Source organism: Ovis aries, chromosome X (assembly GCF_016772045.2).
Source record: "Ovis aries strain OAR_USU_Benz2616 breed Rambouillet chromosome X, ARS-UI_Ramb_v3.0, whole genome shotgun sequence".
Lineage (NCBI taxonomy): Eukaryota > Metazoa > Chordata > Mammalia > Artiodactyla > Bovidae > Ovis > Ovis aries.
The window spans coordinates 2,648,591-2,670,920 of record NC_056080.1 but is presented as its reverse complement, the minus strand read 5'-3'; the positions used below and the strand labels follow the sequence as shown (position 1 = coordinate 2,670,920).

Here is a 22,330-nt window from a genome sequence, read left to right as displayed (position 1 = left end):
CCATCCAGCCATCTCATCCTCTGTCGTCCCCTTCTCCTCCTGCCCCCAATCCCTCCCAGCATCAAGATCTTTTCCAATGAGTCAGCTCTTTGCATCAGGTGGCCAAAGTATTGGAGTTTCAGCCTCAGCATCAGTCCTTTCGATGAACACCCAGGACTGATCTCCTTTAGGATGGACTGGTTGGATCTCCTTGCAGTCCAAGGGACTCTCAAGAGTCTTCTCCAACACCACAGTTCAAAAGCATCAGTTCTTTGGTGTTCAGCTTTCTTCACAGTCCAATTCTCACATCCATACATGACCACTGGAAAAACTATAGCCTTGACTAGATGGGCCTTTGTTGGCAAAGTAATATCTCTGCATTTCAACATGCTATCTAGGTTGGTCATAACTTTCCTTCCAAGGAGTAAGCATCTTTTAATTTCATGGCTGCAGTCACCATCTGCAGTGATTTGGGAGCCCCCAAAAATAAAGTCTGACACTGTTTCCACTGTTTCCCCATCCCAAGAAGTGATGGGACCAGATGCCATGATCTTTGTTTTCTGAATGTTGAGCTTTAAGCCAACTGTTTCACTCTCCTCTTTCACTTTCATCAAGAGGCTTTTTAGTTCCTCTTCACTTTCTGCCATAAGGGTGGTGTCATCTGCATATCTGAGGTTATTGATATTTCTCCCGGCAATCTTGATTCCAGCTTGTGCTCCTTCCAGCCCAGCGTTTCTCATGATGTACTCTGCATATAAGTTAAATAAGCAGGGTGACAACATACAGCCTTGACATACTCCTTTTCCTATTTGGAACCAGTCTGTTGTTCCATGTCCAGTTCTAACTGTTGCTTCCTGGCCTGCATACAGATTTCTCAAGAGGCAGGTCAGGTGGTCTGGTATTCCCATCTCTTTCAGAATTTTCCACAGTTGATTGTGATCCACAGAGTCAAAGGCTTTGGCATAGTCAGTAAAGCAGAAATAGATGTTTTCTGGAACTCTCTTCCCTTTTCCATGATCCAGCAGATGCGAAGCAGTGTTGTAATCAATAAAGACTTTGAAAGTCGTCCATGTCCAAAACAGGCTTCCCAGGTGTCCCTAGTGGTAAAGAACCCACCTGCCAGTGCAGGAGACATAAGAGATGTGGGCTCGATCCCTGGGTCAGGAAGATCCCCTGGAAGAGGGCACAGCAACCCACTCTGGTATTGTTGCCTGGAGAATCCCATGGACAGAGGAGCCTGGCGGGCTACAGTCCCTGGGGTTGCAAAGAGCTGGACATGACTTAGGGACTACATGTCAAAGAAAAAAGAAAAAAAAAGAAAGAAAAAAAAGAGAATATTAAAAAAAATAAAAAATAAAAAACACCTGTCCCAGAAAAACATTGGCGTTTTCTTCTGTAGTTTTTTTTTTCCTGCCTATGAAGTATAATACTGGGGCTTCCTTAGTAGCTCAGTGGTAATCTGCCTGCTAGTGCAGGAGATTTAAGAGACCCAGGTTCCATCCCTGGGTTGGGAAGATCCCCTGGATCTTCCAGTCCCCAAATCGCCTCTTGTTTTCTGGTGGCATGAGTAGTTCCTACCCTAGACCGTTTAGGGAAAAGGAGCTGAACGGGATTGAATAAATGATGATCGAACAGAGAGGCCCTACAGGGTGTCAGCCCACAGGTGTGCAAAGCTGAGCTGGGCATGGGGGGCGGGGAGGGTGGGTTCCGCTGGCTCTAAACTCACCGCCCCTGTGGTCTGCGCCCTCAGGCAAGTGGCACCTGGGTATCAGCTGCCACGACCGCGGCGACTTCTGTCACCACCCGACCAGCCACGGCTTCGACTACTTCCACGGGCTGCCCCTGACCAACCTGCGGGACTGCAAGCCAGGCGAGGGCAGCGTGTTCACCCGGGCCTTCCGGCTGCTGGTGTTCGTGCCCCTGCAGCTCATCGCCGTGGCCCTGCTGACCCTGGCCATGCTCAAGTGGCTGCGGCTCTGCCAGGCGCCCCCCTGCGTCTTCCTCTTCCTCTTCCTCCTGGCCGCCCTACTCCTCGGCCTCCTGCTCGGCTTCCTGCACTATTTCCGGCCGCTCAACTGCTTCCTGATGCGGAACCGTGACGTCACGCAGCAGCCCATGTCCTACGACAACCTCACGCAGAGGCTCACGGCGGACGCCGCCCGCTTCTTACGTCGGTGGGTCACCTCTCCCGGCCCGACGGTGCCTGCAACGCATGGACGGTGCCATCTCCGGGGTCTGGGCGGAGGTAGAGGGGAGGAGGGACCGCACTGCCCGGCAAGCCACGTTTGCAAACTCCTGTGCTTGGGGGGGATGTCTCCAAAGGATGCACGTGGAAAATGAGATGGCGTGCTTTGCAGAGGTGTGTGTTGGGAGCAAGGGGAAGAGACCCTGATGCTGGGCAAGATAGAAGGCGGGAGGAGAAGGGGACGACAGAGGATGAGATGGTCGGATGGCATCACCGACTCCATAGACATGAGTTTCAGTAAATTCTGGGGAGCTGGTGATGGACAGGGAGGCCTGGCGTGCTGCAGTCCATGGGGTTGCAAAGAGTCGGCCGTGACTGAGCAACTGAACTGAACTGACCTAGGCGGGTCTTGGGAATTGCAATGCTATGGGCTTGCTCCTCCCAGAGTCGCTTTGCCAGGTCCCCCACCCACCCCCATCCTGTGCAAATTAGTGTGTGTGTATGCTCAGTCGTGTTTGACTCTTTGCCATGACGTGGACTGTAGCCCACCAGGCTCCTCTGTCCATGGGATTCTCCACACAAGAATACTGGAGTGGGTTGCCGTTTCCTTCTCCGGGGGGATCTTCCCGACCCAGGGGTCTAACCTGGATCTCTTGTGTTGGTGGGTGGATTCTTTACCACTGAGCCACCTGGGATGTGTTCACAGTGCTCGTGTGTGTGTGTGTGTGCGTGCGTGCGTGTGTGTGTACTAAGTAACTTCAACCAAGTTATTAACCACTGACCTCCAGGGAAGGCCCTCTACAGGTTTCTCCTCTTGTTAAGCTGCCTGAAAAAGAAAGTGGAAGTGTTAGTTGCTCAGTTGTGTCCAACTCTTTGAGGGAAGATTCCCCTGGAGGAGGGCATGGCCATCCACTCCAGTATTCGTGCCTGGAGAATCCCATGGACAGAGGAGCCTGGCGGGCTACAGTCCACCAGGTCGCAAAGAGTTGGACACGACTGGGTGACTAACACACGTATCCAACTCTTTGCGACTCCCTGGCTACGTTTTTCTAGAAGGCACCAAAAGCTTTTGAACTTTGGAAGGCGTGCACTTTACACCATCATCCAATAAGAGGTCACACCCAGATGTTTAGCTGAAACCTTTCCCAAAAGGAATTACTTCTTCTCACAGGGATTGCTTCTGATGCTTTCTACCTGATTCCGTTTTCATTTTCTCAAAAAATAATCCAGTTGTGACACTAAATTGACATCGTGACTCAGCAAGGAGTGCCAATCTGCGTGGCTGACAAAGCTATTATCTCCTGGGAAGGAGTTAACCTCACACTATTAAGTTACCCTTAATAAGTGTAACCTTACACTAAGTATAACCTTACACTTTTAAGTAAGGAATAGTAGTGTAAGTATAACCTTACACTATTAAGGTTAACTTCCTGGGTTAACCTCACTGTTTTATAAATAAGAGAAAGGCTGTTCTGAAGTAGAATGGTACTCTGTGGATGTCAGACCTACACATTTCAGCCAAAATACAACAGACTCATGCTCAAAAAGCTTGCTGAAACAGCGAAACCTTCTTATGTCCGTCTCCACTCACCAGAAATCTCTCAGAAACCTGCCGGGGGGAGATGAATAATATACTGCCCCTTTTAAATGGCAGGGTTCAGGAGTGACACTTAACTTCCAGGGCGAGGCCGTCTTTTGCAGCAGGCGGTATTTTGACACAGAAGATTGAAACTATATGATATGTGAATATTCCTACGATTAGAAGGAATTTTAATGGATTCCTCAGCGTATGATCTTGAGAGGGGATCCAAAAACATTTGATTAGCCCGAGGGTATTGAATCTCAGACAGTTTATCTTTTTAAACTTTTAAATTTTTATTAGTTTTTATTTATTTTTTTTTTTTTAATTTTTATTTATTTTTAAATGGAAGCAGCGTTGATTTACAATGTTATGTTAGTTTCAGGGGTACAGCAAAGTGATTCGGTTTTGTCTATAACGTACAGATAGATAATACTTTCCAGATCCTTTTCCGTTATAGGTTTATTATAATTAAATATAATTACCTGTGCTGTGGGCAGCAGGTCCTTGTTGATTATCTATTTCATATATAGTAGTGTGTGTATCTGTTAATCCCAAACTCCTAATTTTTACCCCCTCCACTGTCCCCTTTGGTAACCAGTCATACATTTGTTTTCTATGTCCATCAGGCTATTTCTGTTCTGTAAATAAGTTCGATTGCACTGTTTTTTTTTTTAGATTTCACAAGTGATATCATATGGTATTTGCCTTTCTCTGTGTGACCTAACTTCACTATGCGTGACCATCTCTAGCTCCATCCATGTTGCTACTAATGGCATTATCTCCGTCTTTTTCATGGCTCAGTAATATTCCATTTTCTTTACCAGTTCCTCTGCTGGTGGACCTTTACATCGTTTCCATATCTTGGCTTTTCAGAATAGCACTGTCATAAAGATTAAGGTGTATATATCTTTTCTAGTGATGGGTTTGTCCAGAAAACCATGCCCAGGAGTGGGATTTCTGGATCATGTGATAGTTTTATTTTTAAGTTAAGGAATTTCCATATTGTTCTCCATAGTGGCTGCACAAATTCACATTGCCACCAGCAGTGTAGGAGGGTTGTCTTTCTGCATACCCTCTCCTGCATTTATTATTTGTAGGCTTTTTGTTGTCTGTTTAATTTTTTGCCATGCCGCACGACATGTGGGATGTAAATTTCCCGACCGAGGATCGAACCCAGGCCTCCTGCATGGGAAGCGCAGAGTCTTAACCACTAGACCACCAGGCAAGTCCCTATTTGTAGACTTTCGGATGCTGGCTGTTCTGACTGGTGTCAGCTAGGACCTCATTGCAGACTGAATTTGCGTTTCTCTAATACTTGGCTGTCCAACCGGTTTATCTTGATTTTACTCAGGTTTCTGCAATTTTCTTTCAGAACTAGATTTTTAGGATATTCTAGCAATATTATAGTTGGTGGTTGTGGTTACTGAGTTATTTTTAAAGGGTTTTGTCTTCAAAGGGGTGATTCCAGTGCATCAGGTTGGCCAAAAAGTTCACTTGGAGTTTTTTGTGACATCTTAGGCTTCCCTGAGAGTTCAGTTGGTAAAGAATCTGCCTGCAATGCAGGAGACCCCAGTTCGATTCCTGGGTCAGGAAGATCCGCTGGAGAAGGGAGAGGCTACCCACTCCAGTATTCTGGCCTGGAGAATCCCATGGACTGTGAAGTGACATCTTAACGAAAAACCCAAATGAACTTTTTGGGCAGCCCAGGAAATGCCTGTTGCCCATGTTGGAGCAATATATAAGTGGTCAGTATTAGTTAAAATACTACCGTGTGTGTGCCAGAGCGCCCTTCTTAAGGCACTTCTCACGTGCATTATCTGAAGACGGAAAGATTTAAAAAGCATCTAAGTTAGCTGCTTACTCATTTTTTTTTTTGTTGTTGTTGTTTTTATTTTTTCTCTCTGAGCTGTCCTCATTAAAAACTTTTAAAGTTAATTTTGAAATATAGTTGATGGACAATATTATGCTAAATTTCAGGTATAAAACATGGTGATTTGCCACTTAAATACATCACGAAACGATGACCATAATAAGTCTAGTAAAGATATATCCCAATAAAAGTTATCATTGCATTAAAAAAGAAGCATCTAGGTAAAACTATTTTTTGGGTGACATAGTTCTATTAGAGAAGATATCAGATTTGCTGAATTGTTGTACTTAAGGATCTTGACAGAATCCCTTTAATATGGGACCAGAGAACCGTAATGAGTGGTGATGCTGCCACATTTATAAAAAGTTTTCTCAAGGATCTGAAGGCACATAAATGTGTTATCTCTTTGACCAGAGTATCCTGACAAATGCAGCTCTTAACACCGTTATGGGGCTTCTGTGTTGGCTCAATGGTAAAGAATCTGCCTGCAATGTGGGAGACCTGGGTTCAATCCCTGGGTCGGGAAGATCCCCTGGAGAAGGAAATGGGAGCCCACTCCAGTAGTCTTGCCTGGAGAATCCCATGGACAGAGGAGTGTGGTGGGCTGCATTCCCTGGGGTCGCAAAGGACAGGACATGACTGAACGACAGCAACCGCCTTTATGAGATGTAGATTCAGGGCTAGTCAGTAACAGAAGTACTGAGGAGTGCTGGAGTGGGTTAGCCGTTTGCTTCTCCAGGGCCGCTTCCTGACCCAGGGACCAAACTCAGTCAAAGCTGCAAACTCTTAGGTCTCCTGCTTGGGCAAGTGGATTCCTGCCGGGGTCCAGCCCCGATGGATCCAGGGAATTCGAAGGTGGGGACGGCATCGGCGTCCTTGGAAAAATACATCTTTAATTACAGATATATAGAGAGATTAGAAACGGATAGTGTAGTAGGAAGATTAGTGGAGAAAAAGAGGCTGAATAACTTGGATTATGTGGAATAGCATCCATGCTCCAGATGGGAATTCAGCCAGAAAAACTGGGAGCAAGAAAGAAACGACATGGGGGAATCAGTCTTTCCGGAAACTGATCCAATTTCTTTATTTTGGGGTTTGTTTATATACCTTTTGTTACATATAGGGATGAATACAGAGTCACGCGGGATAAAGTCCTGACCTTTATCAAAATCAGGTGCTTCACATAAAAAGGTCTTAGGGATTTTATGATCCTTTCTTTCTGATAACCGAAAACTTATTTTTTCCAAGGGTGTTTTTTTCTTAAACCAGGCACCACCCTCCAAATAAAGTTACATTCCTATAGGGTGAGGGTGTAGTGAGTTACAATCAAGAAAGGAATTTATTTAACCCAAGGTTAACATGATTAATCTTAAAGGTTAATACTTATTTCTCCTATATGCTTAAAGGTTAATGCTTATTTCTCCTATATGCTAGTTATATTCATTATAAGGGCAGGGAATATGGAGATTTAGCAGCAAACATCAGCCCAACAAATGAAAATCCTTTCACCAATGTTCCCTTTAAGATCTATTTAGTCTTAAGATAGTGATAAATTTACATTTTCACATAGCAAAGACACAGTGATTTATAACAAAGTACAGTGATCTATTACAAAAGAGAAAATCCATTAACTCAAAAAGTCTAGTATTGCTAACCTTAAAAACTACTATATTTCCTTTTCTATAGTCCAAATACATTGATTAATATATTCCCAGTGCCTAAGGATATGGAGGCCTGGCGGCAGTCATTGACTCAACAAGAAGAAAAAGCCCTGTGCTTTTTTTTTTCTCAAAATACTCCAAAACTCTCTGTGCTGTTTATGGTTAAGAGGTAGTAAACAATCATGTACGTAGTGGCAGGAGTATGAATAATCCCATCACACAAGCTAGTCTGTCAGCAGAGAGGTTTGACCTGAGACATCCTTGTCCCACCCAGAGCAGGGAATTAGCAGCAATTATTGGCACAACAAATGAAAAACGCTTCACCAATATAATTCCTAACCAACCCATTATACTAATAATTTCTAACTCCCCAAAAGAATTTGCCTTTAGTAAGTCTAAAACATCTCGTGCCTCTCAGGTTGGGAGGCTGTAGACAATCACATGTAGCCAGACGAACCTATACAGGCGGGCTAGATCACCTTCAGAGGAGTCCGTAAGCTGAAACACTCTTGTCACGCCCAGGAATTTTTATTGACTTGGAGCTGCACGTTTACTCCTTCTCTGAGAGAAACGGTTATGGGGGAGAGCCCCCCGTCAAGTCAGAGGTGTAGGTGAGAGCATAAAACAGACTCTGGTTTGGGGGTTAGATGCTCGGGAAAAGGGGTTTTCCTGAGGCTTGATCACGCCTTTGCGTATGCCAAGCCTCCTTCCTCATGACCTTTGCCCTGGGCGGAGTTCCTCACGCTGGCCCCCGGCAGATTCCCTACCGCTGAGCCACCAGGTAAGCCCAAAACACACTGTTACTAACAAGCAATCCTCGTTGCTCTGACAGGCAGGAGTGACTTGTAGATTTCTTAGAGATCCTTAAGTCTCCTTCTGTGCCCTGAAGAAGGGTCCTTCATGCATCGTAGCTTTCTCCCTGCTCATGACTCTGTCCCGTGCTTTATAAACTAGATCCAGGTTGGGTGCCCACCTAGGGGCATGTTCAGGTTTTCGCAGATGCTGGTTAGTTAACACATCAGTTACTGTGCATATACACATATTCTTGGGCACATTTCATACCCAGTACCTCTTTTTTTTTAAATTTAAATTTTTTATTTTTGGCTGAACCAGGTCTTAGCTGAGGCATGTAGCATCTTCGATCTTTGGTTGGGGCATATGGATCTTTTTAGTTGAGTCATGCAAACTCTTCGTGGCAGCGTGTGGGTTATAGTTTCCTGACCAGGGATCAAACCCAGGCCCCCTGCATTGGAAATGCGGAGTGTTACTCAGTGGACCACCAGGGAGTTCCCGCCCCACCCCCACCCCGCCTTACATGGTACAAAAGGACCCTGGGAGATGAGGGTTGAGGTGTCTTCTTGTGGGGGAGTCTGAGGCTCAGAAGTTGAGAGTGATATCCACAGCCCCACAAGTACACAGTACCTAGTGGATTAAAGCCCACATCTAACTCTGAGGGCTCTCCCGAGTGGCCTGTAACAAGCTTGCTGCCTTCTCTGCTTCTGCCCTGACTGAGTGTGGGTTATTTGGAAGGAGCCTGAGGGTTAGGCTTTCCAACCAGGTCTGAGTGTGGGTTATTTGGAAGAAGGTTAGGGAGTTCAACACCCCTGCTCCAAATGTGTGAGGCCAGGTTCCAGTCCCCGAAAGGGGAACACACCTGGGAATACTTAGATAACCTCATGTCTATAGCACAGTCCTTAGGGCCTCCCAGGTGGCGCTCGTGGTAAAGAACCTCCCTGCCAGTGCAGCAGACGTAGGAGTTTGCAGGTTCAATCCCTGGGTCGGGAAGATCCCCTGGAGGAGGGCATGGCAACCCACTCCAGTATTCTAGCCTGGAGAATCCCGTGGACAGAGGAGCCTGGTGGGCTACAGTCCATGGGGTTGCAAAGAGTCAGACAGAACTGAAGCAACTTAGCACAGCACAGCACAGATATCTATCTATGGAGAGACATAAATCATCTGTCAGAGAGACAGAAATCTCAGATACATAAATATCTCAGATATATCTATATATATATAGAGAGAGAGAAATATCTATATATCCGTCTCTTTATATATGTTTTATGAAACATAAGACATATCCGAAAATGAGCTTCAGTGAACACAGTATATATTTTACTTCTCGCTATATACTTCAAAGATATATATATATAAAGTCAGAAGTAAAATACGTACTAACCATTTTCATTGATTTTATATATATATCTTTAAAGTGTATAATGAGAAGTAAAATACATGCTAACCATTTTCATTGATTATATATAAATATATCTTTAAAGTGTATAATGAGAAGTAAAATGCATGCTAACCATTTTCATCGATTATGTATATATATCTGTAAAGTGTATAACAGAAGTAAAATGGATACTAACCATTTTCACTGAAGCTCATTTCCAGATATGTCTTGTGTTTCATAAAAGTGTCCTTTTAGGGTCTCCCAGAAGGCTCAGTCGTGTCTGACTCTGTGACCCCATGGACGGCAGCCCACCAGGCTCCTCTGTCCGTGGGATTCTCCGGGCAAGAACACTGGAATGGGTTGCCATGTACTCCTCCAGGGCATCTTCCAGACCCAGGGATTGAACTCAGGCCTCCTGCATTGCAGGCGGATTCTTTTCCACTGTGCCGCTGGGAAGCCCCATTAGTGATATCTTTCATTCAGTGTAAAAATCTATATAGATAATTTTTTGGTTTTAAAAATTCAACACTTTTCCAGTGGTCCAGTGGTTAAGACTTTGCCTTCCAAGCCAAGGGGTGTGGGGTGTGATCTCTGGTCAGGGAGGTCAGATCCCAAATGCCTCATGACAAAAAAAAAAAAAAAAGATAATAATCACACAACATAAAAAGAGAAGCAATATTGTAGGGTGTGGTCCCTGGTCAGGGAGGTAATATCCCACATGCCTCGTGACAAAAAAAAAAAAAAAAACAAAAAACACACAACATAAATCAGAAGCAATATTGTAGCAAAGTCAATAAAGACTTTAAAAGTTATATCCGCATCAAAAAAATATCTGTTAAAAAATTAAAAATGTATTCTGAAGTGTGTTTGAATGAAGAGCCTGGGACCACGTGCCATGAAGCCATGCTTTTAAGAGCTCAGGTTGTATCCCCACCATCGTCCCCTTCCATGTCTGAATAGTGTGGCTGGAGGGATAGTGGCTTAGACCCTGACACAGCTGTGGAAAGCGCCCACACACACTGACGCACGGCAGGAACTTTGCACACCCTCTCCAGGAGCGGCTTCTGACCGCCGCTCACGCTCCTCGTCTGTATCCATCCTCTGATACATTCGGTCACAGCACTTTAAGCAGCTCAGACCAGCCAACTCTGAATGGTCTCCTCTGAACTCTGGGTGGCTGGGTGGCAGGGCATGGTCCATCCTGGCTTTATATTCTGAGTGCCTGGTGCCGTGTGGGCAAGAGTACTGGCGAGAGGCTCCGGCGGATGAAATGAACAGCAGGATGTGTCCATCTGTGAGTGCAGAGTGTGGGTCACCTGAACTCCGGCTGGCCGGCTGTTGTTACCGCTGTCTGCTTTATGGTTGTGGTTCACTCGCTCAGTTGTGTCCGACTCTTTGCAACCCCATGGACTGCAGCAGGGCAGGCTTCCCTGTCCTTCACCAGCTCTTGGTTTATACCTTAGTCCAATTGCCAGCTTCCAAGGGCCTTCGGAAGCCTTCCGTAGACATGTGTATTTGCATTCCGATTATTCCTGATGCGGACGCAAATAGGAACGCTCAGGGAAAGCTCAGATTGTCAGAAGAAGAGGCTCTGCTTGATGGCTCAGAAGGTAAAGAAACTGCCTGCAGTGCAGTAGACCCAGGTTCAATCCTGGGATCAGGAAGATCCCCTGGAGAAGGGAATGCCAACCCACTCTAATATTCTTGCCTGGAGCATCCCATGGACGGAAGAGCCTGGAGGGCTACAGTCCTTGGGGTTGAAAGAGTCTGATATGACTTAGCAACTATGTCAACAAATTTCACCTGGATAACTCAGCAGGTAAGGAATCTGCCTGCAGTGCAGGAGACTTGAGTTTGATCCCGAGGTCAGGAGGATCCCCTGGAGAAGGAATGGCAACCTGCTCCAGTATTCTTGCCTGGAGAATCCCATGGACAGAGGAGTCTGGTGGGCAAAGAGTCGGACAGGATTGACACTTTCTTTCTCAGAAGAGGAATATACTATGCAAAACCTTCTTGACAGGCAGGAGAATTACATTGGAGCTGTCTTCCTGCCTGGATTTCACTCCCAGGGGAGGACAGGATGTAAATCTTTGCGATTCTGAGATTGGCTTGATCACCGATTGCTGGCAAGGTGCAGAGAGCTGCCTTCTGTATTTGTAACAAATAGAGAGAAGGCGTGGAGCAGACAAAAAGTTCTATCTCTTCACACAGCCTGAGAGGCTGGACGCAGTAAATTTTCCAAATTGTTTACTGAAGTGCTTTAGCTAAAAGGAAAAAAAAATGCACTGAAGCTGTTATGGGGAGATCTGCCTCCTGCCAGCCTGCTCAAGTGTTCCTTTAGTTTTCAAGGTCGTAGAGAGGAAGAGAGATGGGACTGTGAGGGTCGTTTCCTGCCGTCTCTCTGGAAGGACAGCTGAGCGTAGGTTCTTAAAAAAAAGTGCGGGTTGCTCAGTTGTGTCCGACTCTTTGCAGCCCCATGCACTCTACAGTCCATGGAATTCTCTAGGCCAGAATACTGGAGTGGGTGATTTAGTCGCTCAATCGTGTGTGACTCTTGCAGCCCCATGGACTGTAGCCTGCCAGGCCCCTCTGTCCATGGGATTCTCCAGGCAAGAATCCTGGAGAGGTTGCCTTTCCCTTGTCCAGGGGATCTTCGTTCGTCCAGAAGAGCAAGCTGTCCATCACACCCGAGGAAGTGAGAAGGACGGGATGACCAATCCATCCAGCCTACATTCCCCGGGTTCCACTGATGACACCTCTATTCCCAGGGGGGACATCCTCACAGTTTGATTTTATTTATTTCCCTTCTTTTTTTTTAACCAAGGGGGAAAATCCTCACAGTTTGATTTTATTTTTGCAAGCTGGATATTTCTCTCTCTCTCTCTCTTTTTTTTTAACCAAGGGAATAAGCGTTTTCACTTTCAGAATTAAACAGCAACAACAAACAGCATCCAACATGCTTATTTTGCCCTTGGATTTTTCTTTCTTTCAGGAATGCTGAGACCCCTTTCCTGCTTGTCCTGTCTTACCTGCATGTACACACGGCTCACTTCTCTTCGAAGGACTTTGCCGGCAAAAGTCAACACGGCTCCTACGGGGATGCCGCTGAGGAGATGGATTGGAGCGTCGGTATGCATCCCTGTAACTTCCGTCTGTGGGTTTCCCTGGTGGCTCTGTGGTTAAGAATCTGCCTGCCAATGCAAGAGACGCAGGATCGGTCGCTGGGTGGGGAAGATCCCCTGGAGAGGGGAACGGCAACCCGCTCCAGTGTTCTTGCCTAGGGAATCCCATGGACGGAGGAGCCTGGCGGGCTACAGTCCATGAAGTCACAAACAGTCAGGCATGACTTAGCAACTAAGCAACCACGGTCTTCAGTCTGAACTTTACGAGTGGCTGCAACTTTTCCTGCCTCCTAGCTTATTTCTTCTGAGTTTCTGCTTGTGTGTCTGACACCATTAGAGACAGCACGTGCTGGGTTTTTTTTTTTTTGTTGTTGTTGTTTGTTTGTTTTTGTTTGTGTTGCAAAGAAAAGTCACCAGACAAACGCCAAGCGTGGCAGGTAAAGTGAAAGTGTTAGTCGCTCAGTCATGGTGACTCTGTGGACTGTAGCCCGCCAGGCTCCTCTGCCCATGGGATTCCCCAGGCAAGAATACTGGAGTGGGTAGCCATTTCCTCCTACAGGGGATCTTCCCAACTCAGGGGTCAAACAACAGGTAAGCACCGTATAATAAGCATCTTAACAGCACATGCGGTTGAGGTTACCAATGGATGCAGCGCCAGGGAGTCTGGGTCTGTGAGCTGCTGATCAAAGAGATAAATGCAGGGAAAAGAGTCAAGCATTTATTCTTTCCTCCCGTTATGCTTTCTTTATGTATTTATTTTAATTTTTGGCTGCTCTGGGTTCTCATTGCTGTGCGTGGGCTTTCTCTAGTTTGGGCGAGTGAGGGGTACTCCCTAACTAAGGGTCTCGGGCTTCTCATTGGGGTGCCTTCAGTAACCTTTCAGAGCAAGGTGTGTAGAGCTTGGGGTCAGCAGTTGCTGCATGCCTGCTTCGTTGCCCTGTGGCACGTGGCATCTTAATTCCCCGGCCAGGGATTGAACCCGAGTCCCCTGCACGGGAAGGCAGATTCTTACTCCCTGGACCGCCAGGGGATTCCCACCGCTGACTCTTTTAGCGGTAGAATCTGAGCAGCCCCTTGTCTCTAGCACAGTTGGGTGCAGGGCAGGTTTGGGAGACAGAAGACTCGCCCGGCGGTTGCAGCTGTGGACAGTCTCGCTGCGGGAACCTTGAGGTCCTCTTCTCTGGATCCTGTTAACGCTCACTGTGTCTCCTTCTCCTCCAGCTTGAGTGTTTCTTGCTGCGTCTGCGAGGATGGTGGGGATTCACTTGCTCTCTGTGTCCCTCCTCCCTAAGCAGGTTACCCTATTTCCTGAGCAACGTGGCATGTTCTTTAGAGGAACCTGAAAGACTTCTTAGTGAATTTTTTCCTTTCTAGAAGATTTTTTTTTAATGTGTATTTCACTTGGCTGCGTCAGGTCTCACTTGTAACACTTGGGATCTCAGTTGCATCATCTGGGATTTTTTTCTGTGTGTCATCTGGTATTTGTTGTTGTAGTGCTTGGATTTTCTAGTTGTGGATGTAGGGACTCAATAGTTGTGGTGAGCGGCCTCAGTGGCTCCTCGGCATGTGGGATCTTAGTTCCCCAAGCGGCGATCAAGACCTGCGCGTCCCCCGCATCGGAAGGCAGATTCTTTAGCCCTGGAGCACCAGGGAAGTCCCTGAGGTGTTACTCGGTAAACTGCGCGTTGCACATCCACGTGAAATCATGTTGACTGCGCTTTCTCTTGCGACTTTCCTGATGGCTCAGCGGGTGAAGAATCCACCTGCAGTGCAAGCAGACATAGGAGACGTGTTTGATCCCTAGAGCGGGAAGACCTCCTGGAGGGTGAAATGGCAATCCATTCCAGTATTCTTGCCTGGGAAATCCCATGGGCAGAGGAGCCTGGCGGGCTGCAGTCCAAAGGGTTGCAGAGTTGGACACAACTCAGGGACACAGCTGAGTGTGCACGCCTGCGCTTTCTCTTGCACGGCTTCTCAGCCTCAGGGTGTTTTTTTTTTTTTTTTTCCCTGCAAAGTGCAGGAAAAGCCAGAGTGTTTGGGTAAAACAGAGGGATCGAAAAATCCGTGAGTTCTGAACTTCCCATTCACTTCCTGTGTGCTCCAGCGATGTCTCTGGTGCTAAGGTCATTGGCCCCCTCTGCACAAAATTGGACAAAAGTGAGTCAATGGCACCGTCAACAGGTTGCTCAAGATTTTTGCCGTATTTCCTTTCTTTTTTTTTCTCCCCTTTTTACCGCTTCTCTCGTACTCCCTTCCCTTGTGGTTCCCTGAACTCAGCGTTTTTCTCAGCGAGGTGTTTAGGAGATCCTTGAACGTGGCCGTAGAGTTTTGTTTGTTGGTTTGTGTTAAGAGCACATTGAACCTGACAAGGGTCACCGACTGTGGTGAAGACAAGAAAACTTTTGTTTCGTTTCATTTAAACCTTGGGAGGAGCATTGTCCTTTGGACAAGGTGACTGCAGCCCTCTTTTAGCTTCTAGCTGTTTCCCTAACTATCTGCGTGATTTTGACAGATGTCTTAAATCTCTGTGACTGATGAGTTCAGATGAAGCCACTTCTGAGTTTCTTTCTAACCTTCTCTGTGATGCCACACTAGTCAGTCAAATGATGAACACGTACTCGGAAAAACAAAGGCAGCCAGAACATTCCGCCTAATGAGATCGGTAAGAAGGATTCATTATACTCAGGGCTTTGGCATACAGCTCGTACAAGCCCGCCTTCTTTCATTTCTGCTTCTTAAAATGTTGCATGTAAATTAGCTTACATTTTCCACACCTTAGTAGTGTAAATCAGTAGAATAGTCCTCCGTAGTGTGGATCAGTAGAATATTTTATCTCTTTAATGAGTGTTGTATATTAACGTAACCAGTTTTGTATCCACCTCTCTGACGTGTCTTGGCTGGCAAGCAGGCTTTTGCTAGTATGATCACACGTATTGATTACATTTTATTTAATTAGATCAGCATGTCTTCCTACCCTCACTCATTAAAAACAAATCTGACTTCCAATGTGTTTCTGCTACTCATCCGTCGTGAGTAAAACAGAGCATTTTTTTGAATCTTTGAGATCTACAGTAGACCCCGGTATCATATTAAGAGGTGGTTGTGTTCTTTCTTTCTTTCTTTTTTTTTTTTGCCCAAAATAAAATCCTCCCCTTAAGCCATTACATCCATGGCTCAGGATGTTTCTGCTGTTTTACAAACTCAATACCTCTGAGCATTTTGAAGAACATGGCTTCTTTCCAGGAGGACCCTTTCTCTATCACCAAGAAGGGGACTCTGGCTGAAAGTGTAATAAAGTGACCCAGAGGTATTGGCTTAAAAGAAACACCTCAAGCACCATGGGAGACTGAGCTAGAAGCCATCAGGCAGACAGGCTGTAGCCCTGTCCTTTAGACTCTAAAATGCTCTAAAGTTGAGGGCATTTTCTTTCTAAATGTTTGGAGACGGCATAGCTATCCAGAGCGTAACTCTCCCCACTGCGGGTCTCTCCATACCCGTAAGAGCATATTCGTAAAGGATCCTTTCTTATTTAATTGTCCGCCACGGCCTATCTCACCCCACGTTGTGGAGCTGGGACCGCTTTATTCTCAGCTGTGTGATCGCTGTTGCTTGTATTGCTATTATGCCACAGAAAGGACGGCCCACAGAGATACGATGTAAGCTCTACACAACAGGTATAGTCGCTAAATCTTTGTCGGACTCTTTGCGACCCCATGGACTGCAGCCCACCAGGCTCCTCTGTCCATGGGATTCTCCAGGCGAGAATCCTGGAGTGGACTGCCATGCCCTCCTCCAGGGGATCTTCCCGCCCTGGGGATGGAACCCACATCTCTTACAGCAGGTGGGTCCTGTAGCACTAACCCCCTGGGGAAGCCCACACGTGAGACAGCTGGCAGTAAAAGTCCACAAGGGTGGTCGAAATCCTGAAACTCTAACACCACTGTGCAGTCTGAGAGGTGGGCAGTGTTCTGCTTATCACAGTCACTGCCTGCAAAGGGCGTGCCCTGCACCTGCTCTCGCCTTCACACATGTCCCCTCCCTTTGTGATGTCAAGGGTCAGGGCGGTGTTCCTTTTCTGTCAGAATGGTGTGCAGTCTACAGCAAGTCACAGGGAAAGGGGCATCACCTTTAATACATGCCATTGTGTGCCTAATACAGGATAAGACCTTGGCTTAAGGGAATGTAGGAGTTCCTAAGGGAGTTAAGGTCTGTACCATCTTAAGCTGTGGTTTTTCCAGTAGTCATGTACAGATGTGAGAGCTGGACCGTAAAGAAGGCTGAGCATGGAAGAATCGATGCTTTCGAACTGTGGTGAAGACTCTTGAGGGTCCCTTGGACTGCAAGGAGATCCAACCAGTCCATTCTAAAGGAGGTCAGTCCTGAATATTCATTGGAAGGACTGATGCTGAAGCTGAAGCTCCAATACTTTGGCCACCTGATGCGAAGAGCTGACTGACCTGAGAAGACCCTGATGCTGGGAAAGATTGAACGTGGGAGGAGAAGGGGACGACAGAGGATGAGATGGTTGGATGGCATCACCGACTCGATGGACGTGAGTCTGAGCACGCTCCGGGAGTTGGTGATAGATAGGGAGGCCTGGCGTGCTGCAGTCCATGGGGTCGCAAAGAGCTGGACATGACTGAGCCGCTGAGAAACAGCCGCAAGGGAGTTAAGATTCTTCCAAGTGATTCTGAAATAACCCAGAGGGAGGAGGAATGAATGTATGTCTGGAAGGAGGCGCAGATGAGTCTGGAGAGCTTTTAGAAACGGACAAGTCCCCATACGTGGCCAGTGGCCTGCCTCAGCGTTTCAGCAGGACACGCACTTTCCGAGGAAGCCTTTGGGCAGCTGTGGTCTGATTTTCAACCCCAGTTAATCCCCCAGCAGCAAAGCTTTGGGGGAGGAATAAATGGATAAAGTGTTGCTGGGATGGGTGAAAGAGGGTAACTCTATTTCTAAAAAAAATTTTTAATTTAATTTTGTATTGGAATGTAGTTGATATACAGTGTCAGTTACAAGTGTACCAGGTAGTCATCATTCACAGCTTCGAAAGGTTATACTCCACTTACAGTTATTATAAACTATTTCATACATTCCCCGTGATGTACAATATACCAATCTTTATAACTTAACTTTGTCCCTGGTAGTTTATACTGAAAGAAGGCATCTTTTTTTTTGAAAGTTACTGTGTTGATTCCTAGGGCTTCCCAGGTGGCGCTAGTGGTAAACAACCCACCTGACAATGCTGGAGACTTAAGAGGCACGGATTCAATCCCTGGGTCAGGAAGATCCCATGGAGAAGGGCATGGCAACCCACTCCAGTATTCTTGCCTACAGAATCGCATGGACAGAGGAGCCTGGCAGGCTATAGTCCATGGGGTCGCAAAGAGTTGGACACGACTGAGGTGACTTAGCATGCATGCACAGATTGATTCGTAAAGAGGTCAGACAGTTTTCTTTCGTTTTTTTTAATTAAACAAACAAACAAAAATCTATTATTTATCAAGTGGAGTCAGAGCATTTCACAAGCCCCATCCTCCTGTAGTAAGGAACTACCGTGGCTGAATTTTGCCCGCATTCTCCTCTGCTAATCATACCTCTGAGATTAGCTTACAAGACATATTTTAAATATTCAGCAAACACTGTTTCTTTCTGTCTCTCGAGCCATCAACGACATGGTCATTAAAACTCAACTCAAGCAACAAATCGGACCTCATTTCCTCACTGGTAGTTTCCTTTATTGAAAAATTCCCCTTTGGAATTTTCGAAAGACTTTTCAGTCCTCTGGTGGGAAGAGAGAGAGGTATGTGTTTACACTTGTCCTTTTCCGTTAAGTTTCTCTTCCAGGGTGTCCTTAGTAACACACCTTAAAAAAAAATGCCTGAGTTTGTAAAAATTTGCTTTTAATTCAGTAAGTTCCCTGGGATTCTAAATACCCAAAGTGGAAACTGAATTTTTTTTTTTTAAAGAAATGCATCAGTTGATTCCGGAGTATCAAATCTTGGATATATGCTCAGGATGGCAGCTTAGCTCTGTGACAGATAGAATGTGACCTCTGGTGCTATCGCCATAATCTCTGGTTACCCACATAATCAGGAGACGGAGGCTGCAGAAAGCATCCTCGCCGGCCCTTTTGACAGGCTCTAGCATTGCAGAAACCTCTGCCCTAATGAGCAGGCTTTTTATTCAAGCAGGAGACGGGAGAGAGATGAAGCTGTTTTCCATTACAGACCACTGTTTACCTGAATTGTGAGGTACATAACAAGGTTTCAGAACTTCAAGAAAACATTTAGGAAGCGATGACAACCTGTGCTCAGTAACAAAATGACTAATACAGACCCACCTATGTCCAGTTTTCTTTCCACGGCTGTCAAATATATGGAATAAAAAGACAGGATTAAAGAAAGATCCCCTGCCCCGTTCCCAAACACAGAGACTAAGCTTCAGGACATGTGCGAAAGAAACTTAAGAAAATGTGCTATTAGGACATTTGGGAGAGCTTACTGTGAGATTTCCAAATGTAAGGCTTCTGGAAAATAATAAATGGGATATTGTTACAGGAGGATAACTTTATTTATTTTAATTTTATTGAAGTGGAAGGAAATGGCAACCCACTCCAGTATTCTTGCCCGGAGAATCCCATGGACAGAGGAACCTGGCAGGCTACATACAGTCTACGAAGTCGCAAGCATCGGACACAACTTAGCCACTAAACCACCACATAGCCGATCACCACAGCATTACAATATTGTGTTAATTTCTGCTATAAAGCAAAGTGACTCAGTTGTACATGCACACCCAGACACACATACACACACACATATATGTGCCCGCTCAGATAGACAAGGGAAGCCTGGCATGACACAGTCCATGGGGTTGAAAAGAGTCAGACGTGACTGAGCTCCTGAACAACAATAATTTTTGATCATACCTCACGGCATGTGGGATCTTAGTTCTCCAACCAGACTTTGAGCTGGTACCCCTGGCGTTGGAAGTGCAGAGAGTCTTGACCGCTGCACCCCCAGAGAAGCCCCTGACTCTCTTCAGTTAGCATGGAACATTTGGGAGCAAAGTCTCTTTACAGAGGGCTGTGTAAGTCACTGTATTTGCCCCCAAGCAGTAGAAGAAAAGAGAGGTGAGGTCTTCAAGTAGCTTACTCCCATAAACAAACCCTTGTCCATCCAAAATGGATCTTGTCCGTCAGGTACCCCAGATATGAGTGATGCAGAAAACTCAAACGAAATAAAACCCTGTTGTTTCTGGAGTTCGTCGAGTGCTTGCTGCACTTTACACGAAATTCCATTCATTAAGGTCACTAACATCAGATCCAGCCGTCAACTCTAAGGAGACGTTTGCCGATTTTATCAATTACTTCGATTTTAAAACGATCGCTCAGTGGCATTCAACTGCACACTCTTCTTGGAGTCGGCCGTGACAGACTGTGATTTGGGCAGCACATCCACGTTTGCAGTTCGCACAGAACCGTTAGGGAAGGAACACTGCTGTCATAATATATATATATGTTTTCCACTCGGAAGTAAGACAATAGCCAGAAGACCGGGAAAATGACAGCGTTACGGCATTTTAAGCCTTTCAAGTTTGATCATTTGAAAGCAGAATTGCCCGTCAGCTTCCTCCGTCGACACCCCGTTGCCCGCCTGCCAAATCTCATCGGTAACAACCATCTTATTTACGCATTTATGCATCTGATTTTCAGCACGTAAATAAGCCGTGCGCTCGGAAGAGAGAAAGCTATGAGAAATAAGCGTCTCTGACGATCTCGGAAGGGTCGAGCGCTGACTTTGAGAAAAGTCATTTTTCCTTGTCTCAACAACGTGGCCTTTGCGTTTTGCTTGGTGTTGCTTTGTAATTAAGCCAGGGGCAGGATGCGGGGGGGTGGGCGGTGGGTAGAGAGGAGAGTTCCAGAAAGGGCATTGCTGTCGACTTTGGAAGAGAGGGAGTGCCTCTGGGTGCCGATAGAGTCGATGCCTCTGCTCTTCGGTGCCTCACCCAACACGGCAATGCTTGTGTGCAAAAAAAGAAAAAAAAAAGGGTTCTTGCACTCAGGAACCAGGCTGCGCCAGGCATCACTGATCAAGGAGGGGGCAGTCGCTTCGATTGGGATGAAGGAACCTGGGAGCAGGGCCGTATACATGCAGTTGCGACCAACAGAGGTGTTGTGGGTGGTGATGACTCCAGGGTAGAGTGCACAGTCACCTCTGTGTGTGTGTGTGTGCCTGAGTGTGCATGCACAGAACGACAAATCATGCGTTTGGGAAGGAAAGTCTCTTTACAGGGGACTGACTCTCTGAGACATTTTCTTTGCTCCCAAGCAGTAGGAGAATGGGCCAAGCCGGGTCATCAAGGAACCTATTTCCATAAAGTCCATCTCCGCACGTTTTATTTGACTCTTTCCTGATTTATCTTTTTTATTGAAGTGTGGTTGATTTACAGTGTTGGGTTAATTTCTGCTGTACAGCAGTGATGCAGTGATTCTTGCATGCATATATACACGTATATATATATATATGCATATTCTTTTTCGTGTCTTTTCCCATTATGGTTTGTCACGGGATATTGAATACAATTCCCTGGGTTGTACACGAGGGCCTTCTTGTTTATCCGTCTTATGGGAAATACTTTGCCTCTGCCAATCCCAAACTCCCAGTCCATTCCTCCCCCCGACCCCTTCTCCCTTGGCAACCAGAAGTCTGTTCTCTGTTTCAGTGAGTCTGTTTCTGTTTCCTAGACATGTTCATTTGGGTCATTTTCGTAGATTTCTTGTAAAAGCGATATCATATGATATTTGGCTGTCTGACCTCACATGTAAGGGATATCATATGATATTTGTCTGACTTAGCTAGTGTGAGAATCTCTAGGGCCATCCATGTTGCTGCAAATGGCATTATTTCAGTTTTTTTTTTTTTTATGGCTGAGTGACATCCTGCTGTGTATATATGTACCACCTCTTGTTTGCCTGCTTATCTGTTGATGGACTTTTGGGTAGCTTCCATGTCCCAGCTAGTGGTAAAGAACCTGCTTGCCAGTGCAAGAGACTCGGGAGACGGGGGTTTGATTCCTGGGTCGGGAAGATCCCCTGGAGGAGGGCGTGGAAACCCACTCCAGTATTCTTGCCTGGAGCATCCCATGGACAGAGGAGCCCTGGCGGGGTGGGGGTGGGGTGTGGGGGGTGGGGGCCTACAGTCCGTAGGGTCGCGCAGAGTTGGACACGACTGAAGTGACTTAGCACGCATTTCCTAGCTATTGTAAATACTGCTTCTTGCCTAGAAAATTCCAGGGACAGAGGAGCCTGGCGGGCTACAGTCTGTGGGGTTGCAAAGAGTCGGACACGATGGAGCCACTAAGCAAACAAACAAAAATGACCCCTGAGGGGTATGTATCTTTTCAGATTGTGGTTTTCTCTGGATACATCCCCTCAGCAGTGGGGTTGCTGGGTCAAGCAGCAGCTGTATGTTAAGTTCTTTAAGGAACAACCATATTGTTCTTCATGGTGACTGTACCACTTTACATTTCCACCAGCAGTGTGGGAGTGTTCTCCACTCCACACTGCCTCCAGCATTTATTATTTGTGGACTTCCTGATGGTGGCCATTCTGACCAGCGTGAGGCGTTACGTCGTTAAGAGTTTCAATCTGTGCTTGTCTAATAATTAGTGATGTTGAACATCTTTTCATGCGCCTCTTGGCCATCTCTATCAACGGCATTAATTTTCAGTGCTTTGCTCTTGCAAATGAATCT

At 46.2% G+C, this 22,330-nt stretch overlaps 1 protein-coding gene across 4 annotated transcripts in view; it reads left to right on the top strand.

Annotated features, from left to right (window-relative positions):
- LOC101118590 (steroid sulfatase) overlaps window positions 1-22,330 on the top strand; it is a 225,823-nt gene that overhangs the window by 73,046 nt on the left and 130,447 nt on the right. For all 4 annotated transcript variants that reach the window (XM_060407555.1, XM_060407552.1, XM_060407553.1 and 1 more), the window contains exons 6-7: window positions 1,730-2,153; window positions 12,443-12,579. In XM_060407555.1, coding sequence (XP_060263538.1) covers window positions 1,730-2,153; window positions 12,443-12,579 — 561 coding nt within the window. The remainder of the gene's footprint in view (window positions 1-1,729; window positions 2,154-12,442; window positions 12,580-22,330) is intronic.